At 40.9% G+C, this 16,683-nt stretch overlaps 3 protein-coding genes across 4 annotated transcripts; all 3 read right to left on the bottom strand.

The window, feature by feature from the left end:
- Positions 1-336: 336 nt before the first annotated feature.
- On the bottom strand, positions 337-5,014 carry LOC140271728 (uncharacterized). The gene is made up of 8 exons (XM_072367016.1): positions 4,848-5,014; positions 4,522-4,637; positions 3,926-4,026; positions 3,342-3,422; positions 2,724-2,871; positions 1,744-1,823; positions 1,551-1,644; positions 337-1,226 (listed from the first exon to the last, which is right to left on the bottom strand). The coding sequence occupies exons 2-8, from the start codon at positions 4,631-4,633 to the stop codon at positions 817-819; spliced, it is 1,026 nt and encodes a 341-aa protein (XP_072223117.1). The 5' UTR covers positions 4,634-4,637; positions 4,848-5,014; the 3' UTR covers positions 337-816.
- A 148-nt stretch (positions 5,015-5,162) lies between these two features.
- nsun5 (NOP2/Sun RNA methyltransferase 5) lies at positions 5,163-8,412 on the bottom strand. The gene is made up of 4 exons (XM_072367015.1): positions 7,310-8,412; positions 6,549-6,756; positions 6,240-6,401; positions 5,163-5,451 (listed from the first exon to the last, which is right to left on the bottom strand). The coding sequence occupies exons 1-4, from the start codon at positions 8,232-8,234 to the stop codon at positions 5,256-5,258; spliced, it is 1,491 nt and encodes a 496-aa protein (XP_072223116.1). The 5' UTR covers positions 8,235-8,412; the 3' UTR covers positions 5,163-5,255.
- A 198-nt stretch (positions 8,413-8,610) lies between these two features.
- On the bottom strand, positions 8,611-16,242 carry mybl2a (v-myb avian myeloblastosis viral oncogene homolog-like 2a). 2 transcript variants are annotated; one of them, XM_072366298.1, is made up of 12 exons: positions 16,135-16,242; positions 14,393-14,492; positions 13,876-13,947; positions 13,626-13,718; positions 13,094-13,314; positions 12,833-12,953; positions 12,516-12,569; positions 12,140-12,366; positions 11,319-12,021; positions 10,615-10,857; positions 9,975-10,175; positions 8,611-9,796 (listed from the first exon to the last, which is right to left on the bottom strand). In XM_072366298.1, exons 1-12 carry the CDS (start codon positions 16,143-16,145, stop codon positions 9,203-9,205), a joined length of 2,640 nt encoding a protein of 879 aa, XP_072222399.1. In that variant the 5' UTR covers positions 16,146-16,242; the 3' UTR covers positions 8,611-9,202. The 2 variants fall into 2 exon arrangements, with proteins under 2 accessions (XP_072222399.1, XP_072222400.1); XM_072366299.1 differs by lacking the exon at positions 16,135-16,242 and adding an exon at positions 15,602-16,017.
- Between the last annotated feature and the right edge of the window lie 441 nt (positions 16,243-16,683).

Here is a 16,683-nt window from a genome sequence, read left to right as displayed (position 1 = left end):
GCACTACAGATGATGACAAAGCTACAGGATTCTCCACTTCCTTCCACTTCACTGAGCTCCACATCTCGCATCACAAAGACACTTTGCCTTGTGGCTTAGTTCTCAGACAAAGAAATATCAGTGTACAGTTACCATAAATTACTTCATAACCTTTCAATGGCCCAGAACATCTAAATTACAATTAACTTTAAAGATAAATCCACTGTTGGGACATTTGGTTGTCGTCACAGAATCGGGGTTCTAGTTTTTCATGAGTAACCCAAACAACTCACCAAAAATAGTTTTTCTTATGGGGCTGTGGCGAGTTTAAATAGAAAAGAAATGACAGAGAAATTGTAGTTTTGTTATTTGAATGAAAAGTTCCTTTAATAAGTAAACAGACCAAAAACAGCGAAACAAATTAACAAAACTTCTCACCTTTAAAAAAAATTTAATTTAAATTTAAATTAAAATGTGACAAAAAAAAGATAATCAAATATCTTCTTTCATTTATCAAACCATATACATTCTCTGCCTTTCACACACACTTTACATTTAAAAGTAAACAGTGATTATGTGTTTGTGCGTTTCATTGCGGCTGTATTCAAGCCTGAACGAGAGGCTTCTAACGTCATGTGAGCGTTAGCGACTGTTCCCAATAACAACATCTTAAGTATGGAGTCATTTTTACAACATGTTTAAAATAAAAGATTAGAATTCACAAAAATGGCAAAAGCTTAAAAAGCCGAAGTTACATTTTGTTCTTTTTTTGTTATGTGGCTGCACTCCTCCTCACTGATCTGCCACATCCAGTCTGTCAAACCACCCCTCCCCCCCTCAGTTCCTGTACTCGTCCCCACAGTCTCCGATGAGCGCCACGAGGTCCCTGGAGCGCCGTGTCACTGCTTCGATGGCGGCGTGATCTTCCGCCGTCAGCTTCAAGTCGGGGCTGCAGCTACGCAGACTGTCACTGATGTGCTGCCCCGCCCCTGACACGCCGAGGCGGCAACCCACAATAACTCCGCCCACCGCAGGGCGGTCGAGCACATAACGCGTTGCCACACTGGCCACTGAGCAGCCGTGTCTCTTGGCGACAGTCTCCAAGGTTACGAGCAGGTCCTGGAAAAGACTCCATCCACCCCAGGTGTCGATCATGTTCTTGTACTTGGAGAGGGAAGCGGTGTAGAGCTCCGCCCTGGAGTTGGGCTCCGCACTCCCCAGATAACGCTCAGAGAGCAGACCGCCAGCTGAGAGCGGAAAGAGGGATGGAGGAGAGGTGGTGAGATGAAGGAGTTAAAAGTGGCAGGCAGTATAGAAAGGTTATTAAGACAAAGAATATGGGGTGGGGTGACAGGAGAGTAGGGGGAGGAGAGACAGCAGGAGTAAAGGGTGAAGAGTCCAAGTTTAAGAGAGGATGTGTCGTCATGCCAACTGACTCCATCTTAGAAGTCCTCCATCTTACACATTTACACGGCAACGCTAAATGTGCTGCTTACATTATTGAACATGAAGTGTATTGTGTCTGTGACCATTTTATATCTAAAATAATTCAAATATCAGATGCATCTCACCCAGTGTGCCATAAGTGAGGAGCTGGATGTTGTTTGCCAGACAGAACTGCTCCATCCTTGCTGCCGGTCGCTGGTCAATCAAAGAGTACTGAACCTACACAGGCAGCCACATCCCAAACGAGGTTAAAACATGCACTGAAGGAGGAGAGGAGGAACATTGTGACACGTTCAGTAGCATAGAGGGATGCGTTACCTGGTTGCTGGAGATGCGGATGCCTACGTTGGTGATCTCCTCCAGTCTCTGCGTGTCAAAGTTAGTGAGGGCGAGCTCACCTGGAGAATAAAAAGGACACAGGAATACAGAAAGGGACAATGAGAAACATGACCCGTTTTCTTTCTGATGCTTCGGTGCTGTCCGAGTGTGTGTGAATATTTAGACACACTTCAGACTTTAACAGTCTCACTTCACACTCGCTTTGAAACGGGTTGTGGCATGCTTTGCTAAGCTTAACTGCGGATCTGTTGGCTTTCCTTTACAGATGTTAGTCTGCTTCTGATACTCACATTAAGTGATTTAATAAACAGCTATAATGGCATATTTGGTAGAAATTTGCTTTTAAATTCTCAATAAATGTGCAAAGTGACATTTTATTTGACATTTTACACACAAGCATCAGTCATTATACTCCGGGATAGGAAATCCTGAACACTAAACTTTAAATGAATGTAAAAGAGTAATTGATTTGTGATCTAAAGTTGAGATCTATGGCAACTTTTTTACACGTACTGAAATTCTCTAATTCCATTTAGTTTCTGCTTCCAAAGCTTTTAACACCACATCATGATCTTCCTCAGAAGATGGAGCAGCTGCAGTTGAAATGTGGTGGAAAGCTTCAGAAACCCCATGTAACTGAAGCAAATGAGAGAATAACATCTAACGAAAGACTGGGAATGAAAGCTGACATCAAAGCCGGTGAGTGGATCTTAAATTAAACTTTTTACTCTTTATAAGCTATTGTTTGACTAAACGGAAAGCATTTTTTCCTCATGTGCTACATAGGTAAAGGTGACTCAACTTGACTCCCATTTCAAGGTTGAGAAGTTTGATTTAACTCCTGAACCAACCTCCATACCAACATTTAGTATAAGTAGAAAAAAAAAGGGTTTCTTTGTTTGTTTCTTTGTGTTTAACTGTTAACCAATTTCAAATGACTTGTTCAAGAGCGCACATACGTATGACTCCCTCCTGCTGCAGGTCAGACAGGTGTCCCAGTGCATCCAGATATCTCTTGTCTCCGTAGTCCCACCAGTGAAACTGAACACAGTCCAGAGTGTCCACCTGCATTCGGGTCATGGAGCGCTGCAACGCCTTCTGCACCACCTGCACACAAAGAGGCAGGTCAGCCCACGTCTCCACATTCAGCAAAAAGTCAAACTGCCATTAAAGACAACACATGAAACCAATTTAACTCATAGGGTTGTCTTCAGTCTCTGCAAACATCAACACAGGCAAAACTTTATATGGAGCCTGACCAGTAGTGGATTTTTGTGGTGTATAACAGAACTGATTTATAGAATTTAGTTTCTAAATTACCTCAAAACAATATCCTGAAAAACAATAACTAATAGTGCTGGTAAACATAACGTATATCGTGCACAGCAGCAACATGTGGATGTCAAGTTTTATTAATAATGTGCAAGTATTTTAGATCAAAGGAGACTGTAAAAATCACTGTGATCCTATGTAGACCAGAGAGGAGACGCTTTGGTGGTTTATGAAGAAACACACCGCACCCTGGTGGATAAAACCAGACTCGCAGCTAAAAACACAACAGGAAGTCAGCGGCTCACCTTGCGTTCCATCGTTCCTGGTCTTGGCACATATTTTGTCAAACCCTGCAGAGCTGGGGCAGCTTTCCCAGAGGACTTTAACTAAGGGTCAGACAAAGACAATCAAAGTTACAAAACAAATTAAAGGAGCGCTGTCATTTTTCTGCCATTTTTCTCTATTATCATGTATTTACTATTTTGTGGTCACGACACATCAGCCTAAAAAACTGGTCAGAGTCACAATGGGATGTGTGCAAGCATTTTTTTAAGTGTGTGCAGTGTATCTGTGGAGATGTGTAGAGAACTGACACGAGGAATAATCAATACCCAGCCAAGAGTGATCTGAAAGATTATGGTGAATATATCATGCATTTCCATCACAGTTACTTAGATGAAACTGTATTCAGTTACACAAAATGCAGTAACTATCAACGTCTTCCAGAAAATACAAGTCAAATACAAAATACAAATACAAGAGTTAAACTCATGTGAGAATATGTACAAATTCAATGTACTCTGACCAAACTGGTCAAATTGTGTGGATATATGGAAAAGCTATGTGGTTATTTTGCTTGTTTGTAATGTGTGTGTGTGTGTGTGTGTACCTGTCTGTTGAACTGTCCAAATATTTCCTCGGCAGGCCCATAAATGTCTGCCATGTCGAATGTGGTCAGACCAGCGTCTACATAGGCCTGCATGGCCTCAACTGGAGAGATGTGATGAGGAAAAGAGCAGTTAGAGGAGCAACATGTTGTGTAGAGATAAGTGGGCAATAACAGTGGATATTAATGTGCTCAAGTTTTTCTGCACAGCCCCAATGTTAGATCACTAAAATGTGTAATTGGCCCACATTTACATTTTTCATTAAGGCCTCAAACACATTATTTAAGTCCTGCTCAAACGTGCAGTATTTAGACTGCCTGTAGTAATTATTCAGAGGTGGTTTTTATGTGGATTATCCCTACTGATATAAAGTAGGGAGTGGCTGGAACACTTCTCAGTTTAATTCTGTACCATTTAAAAAAAACAACAACAATAAACTCTAAGCAATCTACGTTAAGGAATGATTTACTGCAGGACCGCTGCATTACTCTCCGCCAACTTACAATGAAAAGTATTGCTCCAACTGTAATACGTCCAAAACACCCTAATGTTTTCAGCCTGTCCGTTATATGATCACTAGCCCTGAGTTTTTGCTTACCTGCTCTGGTTTTATTCACCGGTCCATGTGCACCGGACACCTGCCACATCCCGTTCAGGACCCGGCAGACCTCCAGACCTCCGGCCAGAGTCACTTTGGGTACTGCGGACATCGTGCTGTCGGAGTGGGGAAAGAGAGTCTTGATGGCGGTTTAACGTTCTTCCAACAGTGTGGATAAAGGTTAAAGCCCATTTCCAACCCCTCCCGTCATTGCATACAGCTGACAACAAACCGCATGCATTAATATACCGTATAGGACTAGGAGGGTTTTGGCATTAATCATTTGTAACTGTTTCATTAAGATCTGCTAGAAAAAAGCGACTTACTCTGTGCTTCCTTTAAGTCGAACCCCAAACAAAGCTGCACACAAAGGTACAAGTCACTCCTCTTGTAAGGACGGAGACAGCGTTGACATAACACATTTAAAAGTTACACAAGATTTTGCGTAAGGATTACAAAACAGACAACTGTTTCAACCAATAGCTGGCCCCGCTTAACCGGAAATACAACCCCCTGTTAAAGAGACTGCTGCCCCCTGCTGGACGGACCTCTCCGGAAAAAAAACACTGAAACTCTTCAAACTGGAAAGCACTGAGAGCACAAATAATAACGAGTCACACAGATGTGATACAGTAAAAAAATCTTTACTTTACATTTAAATTCCATCCATGTTTGTAAGAAAACAACACCGCACTCCCTCCACACAACATGTCGCAGCAGTCTTATTTTGAGCTTCACTCCGCTGCTCTTGCTGCTGCCGCCTTCTTCTTCTTCTTTCTTTTCCTCCTCTTCTTCTTGGTGGGTGCACTGTCAGTCTGTCCCGCTGCCGGTGTCGGCCTGTCCTCCATGTCGGAGGCGTCAGACTCTTCTTCAGAAGCAGCAGGTTTCCTCTCAGGGGCAGGAGGAGTAAGCGGTGTCGTCTCCACAACACTGACAGGGCACATAACAACAGACATAGGCAAATAAATGATACAAGAACTTTGAGCATTTATGAAACTGTAATAATTAGCAAAGATTTTATGTGTCACAGATGATTTCATAGACATTTGAACATGCAAATCCCATCATTAGTTTTAGACGTAATGACATCCTTGACATGGAAAGATTCTCCTGTAAGTGGGTGATTAAATGGGCTGTTTTTATATATGTGCAGTTAAAATTTGCACAATTACAATCTATAGTTTCCTTGCCGAACAGTCTGTGGAAAATCTACAGTGGCAGATTTTTTTTTTTTGCATTCTATTTCTAAGGTAAGATGATATTATATTGAGAATTATTATCTTTTTAACATCAATGGAGACGCTCCCACACAAGTTTCCCTTCTAGCCATCACATGCCTATATAATGGTTCACATCATGTTTAAGTTGCCAGCGTTTGGATCTTCTGGATATAGCTTTTGATATATTTACAAAGGATCTTCATTTTCTGTATGTGATGTTTATACATATTGTGTAAATTTTAGCACCATTTAACGTAGTGATGTGGAAACACGGTTAAATGTTTATTCTGCATCGTTTGTAGATCACTGGATAGTCATGTGACCTATTTTAAGATGTTTTTCTTTTTTTGGTTGTTCTGTTTGTCTTATAAAGAGGATTCATGCTCAAAACATTAATTTGAGGTGTTCATTTAATAAATATTCACATGAGAATTTATCCTCAGGCGTGGACTGTGTTTACTTGACACACAAAACTGAACTTGACACACAGATATTCACCTTATATTAACTGGCTCCTGCTTTGCACTCGCAGCCTCACTGTGTTTTTCCAGCAAAGCAACGAAGAAGCCGTGTGTGCGGGTCTTGGTGGTGCTTGCGCGCAAACACTCCGAGAGCGGTTCCAGGCCTCGCTCTGGCCACTGAGGAAGCAGAGGAACCAACCTAGAAGGGACAACGCAGAGTGAAAGGGTCCCTCCGACACTGAGAAGTGCTATTAACTGTTCTTATATTGTTAGATTACGAGCCAAATTCAAAGAGAATGTATGTAGGTGAAGATTTATTTTGCTTGAATGAAAGGGCTGTCGCTACCTGAAGCCGGGGTTCTGCTGAAGACAGGCGGTCACGACCTCCTCGTTCTCCTGGCGGTGGATGGAACAGGTAGAGTAGATGAGGCGCTTCAGACGGGGAAACCTGAGACCATGGTTCAGGCAGCGCAGCTGGAAGGAGGCCAAGGAGGCCAGACGAGCCTGCTCCTTCTCCTGGTCAGCAGAGGTGTTGTCCCGCAAGCACACCATACCTAAGCCCCACACACAGGTTAGCGCACAATAACTCAAGAAATGATGTTGTGGACTGAGCTGCCTGAAGAGATTAAATGAGCAGAATTAGGGATTTCATTTAAATCCATCCTCATAACACACTTTAATCTGAGAGCATGATCTTGATCTTATTGTCTTATCTTTGATTTTATTTATCCCGTTGTATTTATATTTCATATTCTTCGGTTTCATTGGCAAATATTCATCATGGTTGTATTTGCTTCTTATATTGACTTGCATTTTAGGTGGTTTTATTGTTTAGCAAAGCACTTTGTGAAAAAAGCGCTTTGAAAAGTGCTATATAAATTAAGATTATCCATCCATTTTCCACACCCACTTCATCCAATTCAGGGTCACAGGTAAATTAAAATCATTATTTGTGTGTTTGGAAGCACATTAATTTTCGGGATGCTGGTTATAATTTTTTAAGAATCCTTGAAACAAGTATGAAAGAGGAGAAAATTGACATGGTAACTGATCTGCACACATCTATGATTCACAACAAAAAACGTACATACTATCATAACTGGTTACCTGATCCACTGCAGGAGGGATCCAGCAGGATATACTCAACATCTTTATACAGCAGGCTGTCAGGGTCCACCTTCAGGAAGTCTTGGTTGGCCAGCTGCTGGCAGGTGATGCCTGTTCTGAGCAGCAGAGTCGACATGGTGGCCAAACGCTTGGCATCCAAATCAAAGGCAAACAGCTTGCCTTGGTTCTTCATGATGGCTGCCAGGTGGCTGGTTTTGTTGCCAGGGGCAGCACAAGCATCAATGACATGGCTGCCAGGTGGAGGGTTGAGGAGACACGCAGGGAGACAACTGGCTTTATCCTGCAGAATGATGTGGCCCGCCTTATACAGGAAGTGGTCATGGAAGTCTCTTTTATTGGAAAACACCAACAGCTCTGGTAGGTGCAGGTCCTTCACAAAGTCCCTCTCCTTTAGGGTTAAATCATCCAGCCTGAGGGCCTGTCCCAGGTAGTTGAGACCATCCCTCTTAAAATAATCCACAACATCCTCCACCGTGGTCTTCAGTGTGTTCACACGCACATACCTGGGAAGCGTGTTCACTGCAGACTGCTGGGCGCTAGCTGGGAGAAGGTCTTGATTCCTGCTGACTTTTCGCTTCACCTTCATACGAGCCAGCTGTGCTTGCAGTCTCGAGCGATGCTTCATCATCATTGCCTTCCAGGATCCGCCACACTTCAGCCCCTGTCCAATGAGCAGATCGTACACCAGCACCTTAGCCAGGTGTATCTTCAGCTTGGTGTGCTTGAGCAGCTTGGTGGACTCGATGAGCTCCTGCAGGATGGACGAAAACTTCTGTGTCTCACAAACCAGAGCGAACAGCTGTTTGATTTTCGTGAATTTACTGTCATAAACCAGGGTTTTCAAAGCGCCCTGTTTCCTCTCGGCTTTCTCCAGGATCTCGGCAGCTTTTAGGTACAGAGCCATGGCGAAAACTTTAAGAGAGCCAAAACACCACCTTGCTCGTTGTTCAACTAGTTCCTCGTTTGTTTGTTTTACTTTTAAGAACTGTCCCGACACATTCCTCGTCCCTAAGCGAACTAGTAGGATTATTATTTAATCATCTTATCATAGCAGCGTCCACCGTGCACATGTGAGAAGAAGGGGGTCATGATTCCGGAAGTACAAGCCGACGCACTGTTTTTGTGTGACGTAGGAGATCGGTCCAGCCAATCACCGGCGACTTTACAAAAAAAATATATAAAAAAAAACCCTTCACCCTCCCCCCCTTTATTGTCGCTATTCCTGACTATAGATGAAAAAAATCTACAATAATCACACAGAATATACAACAAGACAGCTTTATTTCATACATACAAGTACATTCTTTTTAATATTTCCACGTGGAGACAAAAGGTCAAAGGACACTAAATCTAGGTGGTGTATATTTGCACAATGTGAACGATCGTCACTGCAATGAAATGTCTTAACTGTCAGACAACAGTTAACAGTTTACTTGAAGGCCTGACCAACAATTTCATATCAAACTAAAGAATAACCAATAGAAACCAGAACAGTTAAATCATCCAACATCTTGAGAAAATAATTAATTGCAGCGACCTTAAAGCGTTACTGACAAATAAGAAATGAATATAAACAATCTGTAGAAAAACTAATGTACACATTCCCTTTGCAAAAAGTTTGACAACTGAAAAGGAAAGTAGAAAGAATTCAAGTTTAGGCATTTGACTCGCATTTTCCAAGTTCTTTACAAATTACAAGTTCTTAAATCATAAATTGCTTTTAAAATTACATCTATTTTCAAATTAAATTAACTTTTATCATTTATTCTTAAGGAGCACTGAACTTACTAAGAGAAGGGCTTATTTAGAAATAAAGAGGTGTGGGTGTTTGGCTCTGGAAAGACTAACCAGACCCCACTGTCCCCTAAGCTTTCAGTGTTTAGCAGCTACACTGGCCCTTTTAAGAGTCTTTGCCTTTATAGAGTTTTTGTACAGAAGCAGTCTTTCTGTAGTGTGAGGCGGCAGGCGGTTTCTCTTGGCTCTTACAATACATGCCGCCATTGGATAAAGACGGTCAAAGCCCCCAGAAGTGGCCGGTGCTGCCAGCAGCTTCCTCGCCATGTCTTGGAGTTGGGGGAACCGAACGGCAGATTTCCAGTACTGAAGACTGGAATTGTTTTCCCACAGTGGTTCAGATAGGTACACGTCAAACTCTGACATCTTCATTGTCTTTGCAGGTGGCTGGAGGAAGCTAAAGATGGACTTGCGCTTGAGGTCGTTTCCGATGACTCCATCACAGTTGTCATCTGAGCTGCCATCAGATGCTTCCAGTACAGTGTCACTTTCTTCTTCCACTTGCTGCTTCTTTGTAGGTTCATCGCCTGTCTGCTCCTTATCTTCCTCCACTGGGGGAGACGCTGAGTCCTCTGTGCTTATCAATGTATTTTTTATAATATCATGAGCCTCTTGCTTTGTTGGGGGTGTTAGGGTATCGGTCTGTGTTTCCAGTTTGGCATCAGAAAATGGCTAGAAAAAAAATTAAATACAGGAGGGTGAGTGTGTTGATCTTTAGTGTATTTTACACACACACATATATATATATATATATATATATATATTTATATTATTTTTTAAAGCATATAATTAGTGGATCCAATATGGTATAGTGTAATATTAAACATAAGCCTTTATAGTAAATCAATACCTGCAGTTTGATCCTGGGGTCAAGCACAGTAGCTAATAATATTTCCTTCTGGTGAATCAAAGACTGGAAGTGTGTGTAGATGCCTGTGCGCAGGGCCTTGCAGAAGTGGGTGTAGTTGGTGACACGGCTTTCCAAGGTCTTATCAAGGCCAATGAGTGAGGGGATGATGAAAGAAATGGCCACACCATTTCCTTGCAAGACCTACGTTAAAAGCAAAATAATGATTTGTCTAACAATAATACGATGAGACCAATACTACGAGACATGTATACAAAATTCCCCAGTGATGTCCACCAAGAAGTGTTTTAGTGCTTATGACTTGGTGTAAAACTTTCATGGGTGCAGCAGAAATAAAAAAAAAAAACAAAACAAAACAAAACAAAAAAACTACGTAACCCCCTTTTATCGGCAAATTAACCAATTAAAGCATTAAAGATGAAGATGATCTTGTAAACAACGACACAGACATGTTTTCATTTCTTTTTAAATTGCTTGCTTGTTTATGAGGAACATTAAATAGAAAACGGCAACATCAGAAAGTCCGACAGGCTTAAATATGATAAAACATGACCTCAAAGTTCATCTCATGTTCTCAACAAGCCAATACATCCACAAAGTTCTAAATAAATTGCCATTTTACCTGCAAAGCCTCCTCAAAAGGCTCAAGCAGACCCAGAATGTCAACCACTTGCTCCCTTTTGACCATGACCAGAGGGGGGGCGCTGGCTGCGTCGGTAGCCTCTATGCGAGCCTGAGCCAGGAGGGTCATGATGGTGCTCCAGGTAGTCTCTTGCACCATTCTCCGTAACGATACCATCATGGAGTTCCAACGACAGTTACTGGAGGATGGGCACAGAGACACATTGCACTCCTTCAACAAAACCTTGGAGGAAAAAAATTGGCAATGTTAGAACAGTTGTGGAAAGGAGGACCTCATCACATTAGATATTTTCCTGTAAAACTGCGTGAGATACTGTGAGTGGTTCTAAAATAAATCATTAGTATGTTAACAGCTCACTAAAAAACCTTTAAAGACCAAATAAGGTGGACTCTGATGATCTACAGTATCAGTCAATTTAAAATAAATGAGTAGGTGTGTCCACCCCTTTTCAACTGATGTAGATATGTTTATTTCTAATTATAAGGACCTTGATAATATTGGAATAATAAAATAGTAAAAAGAAAGCACATTTAAAACATCTTAAACTGCAGATGCTGTCATTTTTAGATCCATGAAATCGGTCACATATATACAGACTCTGATTGTGCATCTTTAAAGTAAGAAAATATCCATTTTAAATACTCCTCAACTAAAATTTGAATGCATTAGCTGTTTTCTCCTACCTCACTCCAGTAGGCGCTGCTCTTGAAAAAAGCCACCACATTGTGGACCTGCGAGAGCAAGTTCTCAACTACTCTGGAATTTTTTAAGGCATCCTTGATTACCACCTGCAAAGTTTTGGCAACACAGGTGAAATGTGTCCCAATCTGCAGTTCTGAAAATGGAGACTCTGCTTCCGACATCTGGTCTGACAGAAATGCCAAAATTTCATCTCCATCCGATTCTCCCCGGTTAGAAGAGCACACAATCTTGTAGTCGCAGAACAAGTTGTTTCCAGCTAGAGTTTCTTTGGCCTGGTTGGTAAGGATGTAGCCAATGCTGCGAGGAAAGATGCCATAGCTCAGCAGCACACCCTCAAGCTCTTTTGCCACAGTGGTGCTGAGGTTTTTGTGACTGAGGTGACGGAACGCCATCACAGGACGGCGGATCTGCCAGGAATCATTGACAAAGTGGAGCTGCACAACAAGGACTGGGCCCTCCACTTGTTGTGACTGATCGCCTGCCCAGAGGTCACATGTCACGTGAATGGCACTTTCACCATCTTTGGTTTTGGCAAGAGAGGCTTTGAGGTCACGGATGAGTTGAGGCTTAATGGTTCTTTCCACATCCTCATAGAGCTGCACGCCCATGGCCCGCTGGGACAGCTTACTGTATTCAGGACTGAGGGTACTCATGAATGACCTGAAGCCTGTGCCTTCAACAAAACTGTGAGGAGAAGAGAGATTTTAGTTTTCACAAAGGAATTCTCAAACTTTGCCAATTTGACAACTTTGGACAACAATCCGACAAGGACATTCTGTCAGCCATGGGCAGTACAAGTCACCTGAGGGGCAGCATGTCCTCAGCAATCATCCTCAGTGCAGCATCTGCAAACTTTTTCTGGTCCACCTGCACGGTTGGTAATGCAACGCCAGAACTCGGACTGGAACTTGAACTGAGAGACAAAGAGGGACTGGGGGAGGAAACCTCTCTCCGCGATGAAGTTTGAAAAGCAGGCTTGTGTTTTGCTCTCTGATGTTCCTTCTGTTGCTTTGCTTTCTCAAATCTGACCTGCAGCAAACCACAGATTCCAACAGTAAAACAACCTTTTAAACGGGGATATCTTAGAACAAGACATTAAGGATTTTTTTTATTCAACAGCAGTACATCCAACTACTTCAGATAAAAGTTTAAATGGAAAACTTCTACTATAAGCTTACCACATCAAGATTCACTGGATCAGCATCTATTACAACATCACATTTGAAGTCCACCTGTTACATAACAATAATGTCAGTGCTGCAAACATAACACCAATTATTATGGACAATCTGATCAAGAAGTCACTAAATGATGAGTATAAAAACATTCATTTATTCATATTCATCACAGAAAGTCAGCAGCTTTTGCATTAACCAAACCTTTCATCAGGTTTGATCAATTATCAAATTCTAACTAAAAGACAATATTTTTATTAGCAGTGGAAACTGAAAATGGTTAGCTTAATATAATGTGTGCTTAATTCAAAGTACTGTACCTCTTCATCCACAAACTGTTGAATATCAAGGGAAATGCTGTCAGCATCATCTTCAAACAAGCCCAACACCGCTTTGCGTTTGATGGTTGAGTTCCAATGATTCTTCACAGAGTTGTCTGATCTGCAGAAGGCATCCAAATACTCAAATAAAACAAAAACATTCTAATCTTCCTTGAACGAAGGACTTATTTTACAAATATCTGGCTGGCCATCATCTAAGTCGTTAAAATTCAGCAAAGCAGTCACTGCTAACTGACTCACCTTCCAGGGAGCAGCTTGGAAATCTCTGCCCACCGGTTGCCAAGAATGGAGTGAGCTTTGTAGATGATGAGATCTTCCTCATCAGTCCAGGAACTTTTTTTGATCATAGGGTCAAGGTGGTTAAGCCAGCGCTCACGACACTGTTTCCCCATCCTCCCCTTCAGGTGCTTGGCAATTAAAGTCCAGTTTCTTGTGCCGTACTTGCCCACCAGCTCTACTATCTATAGAGAACAAATACATACGTACGTACATACAAGACAAAATTAAGTAAATATGCCTCCTGAGGTCTATTCAGCCTGACATAAGGCTTTGCTTTTGTCTTTGCAGAAATATGGCTTGATGAGAATATTCCAGATTCTACCTTTCAGCTTAACTGTTTAACATGCCACAGAGCAGACAGCCTTCGTAAAGCATGTTAAGACTTGCGGTTGACATTCAAGGCAATTTTATATTTTTGTGCATAAGTCTTTCTACAGAATGGTTTACTCAACTCATGTGTGCAACAGATTTCCCACATTCATATTTTTCCTACCTTATCATCTTCCTCTTTGGACCAAAATCCCTTAATCAAATCAGGATCCAGATGTTTTTTCCAACGGAGCATACACTGTATTTCTGTCCGCCCCTATCCAAGCAACAGAAAAAGTATTTAGCGTATCCTCTAAAAACACCACAACCGCGTGAATGATCCAAGATATTTTGCAATATGATTGACAATCTGAAGTTACTTTGTCTCTTTATAAACTAATAAAGAGGGAAATATTGCTTTCATGAGTACTTACAGGTAAAAAACTAGCAATGGTACTCCAATCTTTTTTTCCAAAGTTGCTGATGAGGATTTTAAGATTTTCATCCTGCACATCAGAGAAAATAGGTTCAGACACATTACATAACAATGGGTGAAAACGTCCCTATTCAAGATCTAACTGTGCTCTGTGTGATGGTGCGTGCGTGTCTGGCTGTATTTGGGATAAAAAACTTCAGATTCTTGTTACTCTGCTGTCAGAGGTGATCCCCTACTGACAAAGGAATGGTCTACACTTCAGATCAAGGCACTCTGACAGTGATCAGAAGTTTTTAATTCCAAATACTGCTGAACAAATGTTATATCTTCATCTTGAGCGCTGTTAACTTTCAACCATTAATTGAGATTTTGTGAACCTGGATACTGACTTTTTCAGTATTTATCTAATGTAGCTCACAGTAATGAAAGTTTAGATGAGCTTTTGAATTTAAACAACAAACAATTTAAACAAAGTATGTTAATAAAAATAAATAAATCCATTTTTCCCCACTCACTTCTTCTTGGGTCCATTTTACTTTACATTCATTGCCCTCCTTGTTTTCTCCTATGTCTGAATCAGTCCCAATGAACAGTTTACAATCCTCCTCTTCCATACTAAAAATGCACAAAAAAATAATTACAATCAATATTTACAAAAATACAAGGTGACAAAACAAGTTACATCTCAGCATACACAATGGACATGTTGTGCTATGAACAGAAAAAAAATTATGGTTAATTTCAACAATAAACTTAATTACATCTATCTTCATTGCACCAGTGTAGCATAAACAGCACTAAATGACACTTCAAGTACTACGGCTTGTTAGTATAGTGACGTTTTGAAGTGTGTTACCAGAACAGCCCCTTTGGAGTAAGCACTCAAAAGTGTAGTCCTAACGTGCAACGTCTTAAAGTGCAATACCAAGGGCCATCACTGGACACTGGCCCCAAAACATCCCTCACTCTCATGGTGACTTTGTCCAACAAAGCAGTTGCTAAACTTAAAAACAGTTCATTAAATCGCCAAAGCTCCAGCCCTAAAAACCCAGACAGATTGGCATTTGCAATCGCCATTTTCAGCAGAATTTCTAAACAGTGTTGCAGCTACATTTGTGAACACTGTCAAGTGTTTTAAAATAATTATTTTAATATAAAAGAACCACATAAATTAATAATAGGTTTATTTTCAAACAGATCTATTGAAGGTGCTGCTCCTATAGCTACTCATTATAATTTCAATACTTTTAAATTCAGTTGTGGTTTTCTAACAATATAATCGGTGATATTTGTATGTTATTAATGTAAAAATCCTCATATATAGTATGTTGGCAGCTGCTGATGCCAGAGGGAACCGTTTCCACACGTTTGGAAAAAATTTATATTAAAAAGTTTCATCTCAAATATTAAATATCCGGACAAAATGTGACCTAACTATCAATTATCCAAGTGGTAACAATTTCTTTGTATATACGGCATGTGTTTTTCAATTTTATATGCAACAACCCAGTCAGCTAAAAACAGTTTGTCCTACACAGCAGCGAGCTAGCATTTAACTGCCAACAGAAAGCTGAGATAGCTAGGTAGCTAACATTAGCTTATTCAAAACATACAAAAAGTTCGAAATAACCATGAAACGTATAGGTATTCATGTAAAATACCACACTGCATGACTCTTAAGGCAAAACTGGAGAGGCTAATATCCATGAATGAACAGAACTTACATAAAAAAACAGGCTTTGACTTAGTCCTAGCTAACGCGGCTAGCAAGTCTCAAGAACATTTCACTTGAGGAAACGTTAGCTGACAAAGTAGAGCACCTCAAGCGGCGCACGTACGCTAATGCAACGTGCCGGTCCGCTACCAGTTTTATCAGCGAAAACGAGGCATTTTGTAGTCAATTTTGATGTTAGTGACGGACGCAGTGAAATAACAGGACTGCAAGGAGGAAACAAAATCGTCTAACTAAATTTCAGAGAGTATAACTACTTCTGGAATATACACAGGTCCAGATCCCCAGCTCTTTGCCGTTACACAACAGAGACAAGGCGTTTAAAGGGATGTGATGGGAGGAAACATCCGACACTTAAACTCTTATACACACAACAAATCACTGAATGTTGATTTAGAACTGGGGGATTACGGCGTTTTAAATTCTTTACCCGCGACACATTTTACGCAAAGCAAATCACAAACACTCGTGTTTTGCTAGTAGTGCACTTCTTTCTTTACAGACATCTATGGCTCCCTCACTTACCCGCGCGACATTCCTCCCAGATGAAGTCCCTGCTCCTCGCGCTGAAAACTAGAGACAGTTATAAAAGTTGAACACCAACTGACACAAATGTTTTAATGAAATACATAATAATCTAACAATAAATGCTGCGTGAAAGTGGTATCGGTTAATGAAATACGGTACCAGTGATAGGAGTGATAATACTGTAGAAATTCACCGGATAAAGTAAAAGAGTTTTGCCTGTTCAAAAGCACCACTGCTGCGCACACTTTCTCCCCGGAAACTAACCACGTGACCAACGGTTTCAACCGACGCCAACGGTTAACTGTTGCACACTTATAATTCCACTTTCTGGACTTTCTACTTCCAGTAAAATTTTAAAAATGTGTTTTAAAAAATAACTTTACTTGATCAAACATTTGTGGATGAAGTTTGCGCATTGTGTAACATTACAACAACTAACAAAATTACCTCTTCACAAAATCACTCCAGGGTCACGTTTCTGTTTAGCTACATGCTATGTAGCTAAGCACACTTAAGTTGAATTTAGCTAGACTTTTCAATTAAAAA

Source organism: Leuresthes tenuis, unplaced genomic scaffold, assembly GCF_036924035.1.
Source record: "Leuresthes tenuis unplaced genomic scaffold, fLeuTen1.0.hap1 SCAF_16, whole genome shotgun sequence".
Lineage (NCBI taxonomy): Eukaryota > Metazoa > Chordata > Actinopteri > Atheriniformes > Atherinopsidae > Leuresthes > Leuresthes tenuis.
Note: the sequence above shows the minus strand (reverse complement) of the source record. Positions and strands in the feature narration are given on the sequence as shown.

Bases quoted from the DNA above. Each gene is read 5' to 3' on its own strand.
- mybl2a (XM_072366298.1), bottom strand. The intron at 13,719-13,875 runs GTAAGTACTCAT...TTGCTTGGATAG, and splicing joins CCATTGCTAGTTTTTTACCT to GGGCGGACAGAAATACAGTG. The intron at 12,570-12,832 runs GTACAGTACTTT...GTTATGTAACAG, and splicing joins AACAGTTTGTGGATGAAGAG to GTGGACTTCAAATGTGATGT.
- LOC140271728 (XM_072367016.1), bottom strand. From the start codon at position 4,633: ATGTCCGCAGTACCCAAAGTGACTCTGGCCGGAGGTCTGGAGGTCTGC. The intron at 2,872-3,341 runs GTGAGCCGCTGA...CTTTGTGTGCAG, and splicing joins CAGGAACGATGGAACGCAAG to GTGGTGCAGAAGGCGTTGCA. The intron at 1,227-1,550 runs GTGAGATGCATC...TTCCGCTCTCAG, and splicing joins CCTCACTTATGGCACACTGG to CTGGCGGTCTGCTCTCTGAG.
- nsun5 (XM_072367015.1), bottom strand. From the start codon at position 8,234: ATGGCTCTGTACCTAAAAGCTGCCGAGATCCTGGAGAAAGCCGAGAGG. The intron at 6,757-7,309 runs GTAACCAGTTAT...TGTGGGGCTTAG, and splicing joins TCCCTCCTGCAGTGGATCAG to GTATGGTGTGCTTGCGGGAC. The intron at 6,402-6,548 runs GTAGCGACAGCC...TGTCCCTTCTAG, and splicing joins CAGCAGAACCCCGGCTTCAG to GTTGGTTCCTCTGCTTCCTC.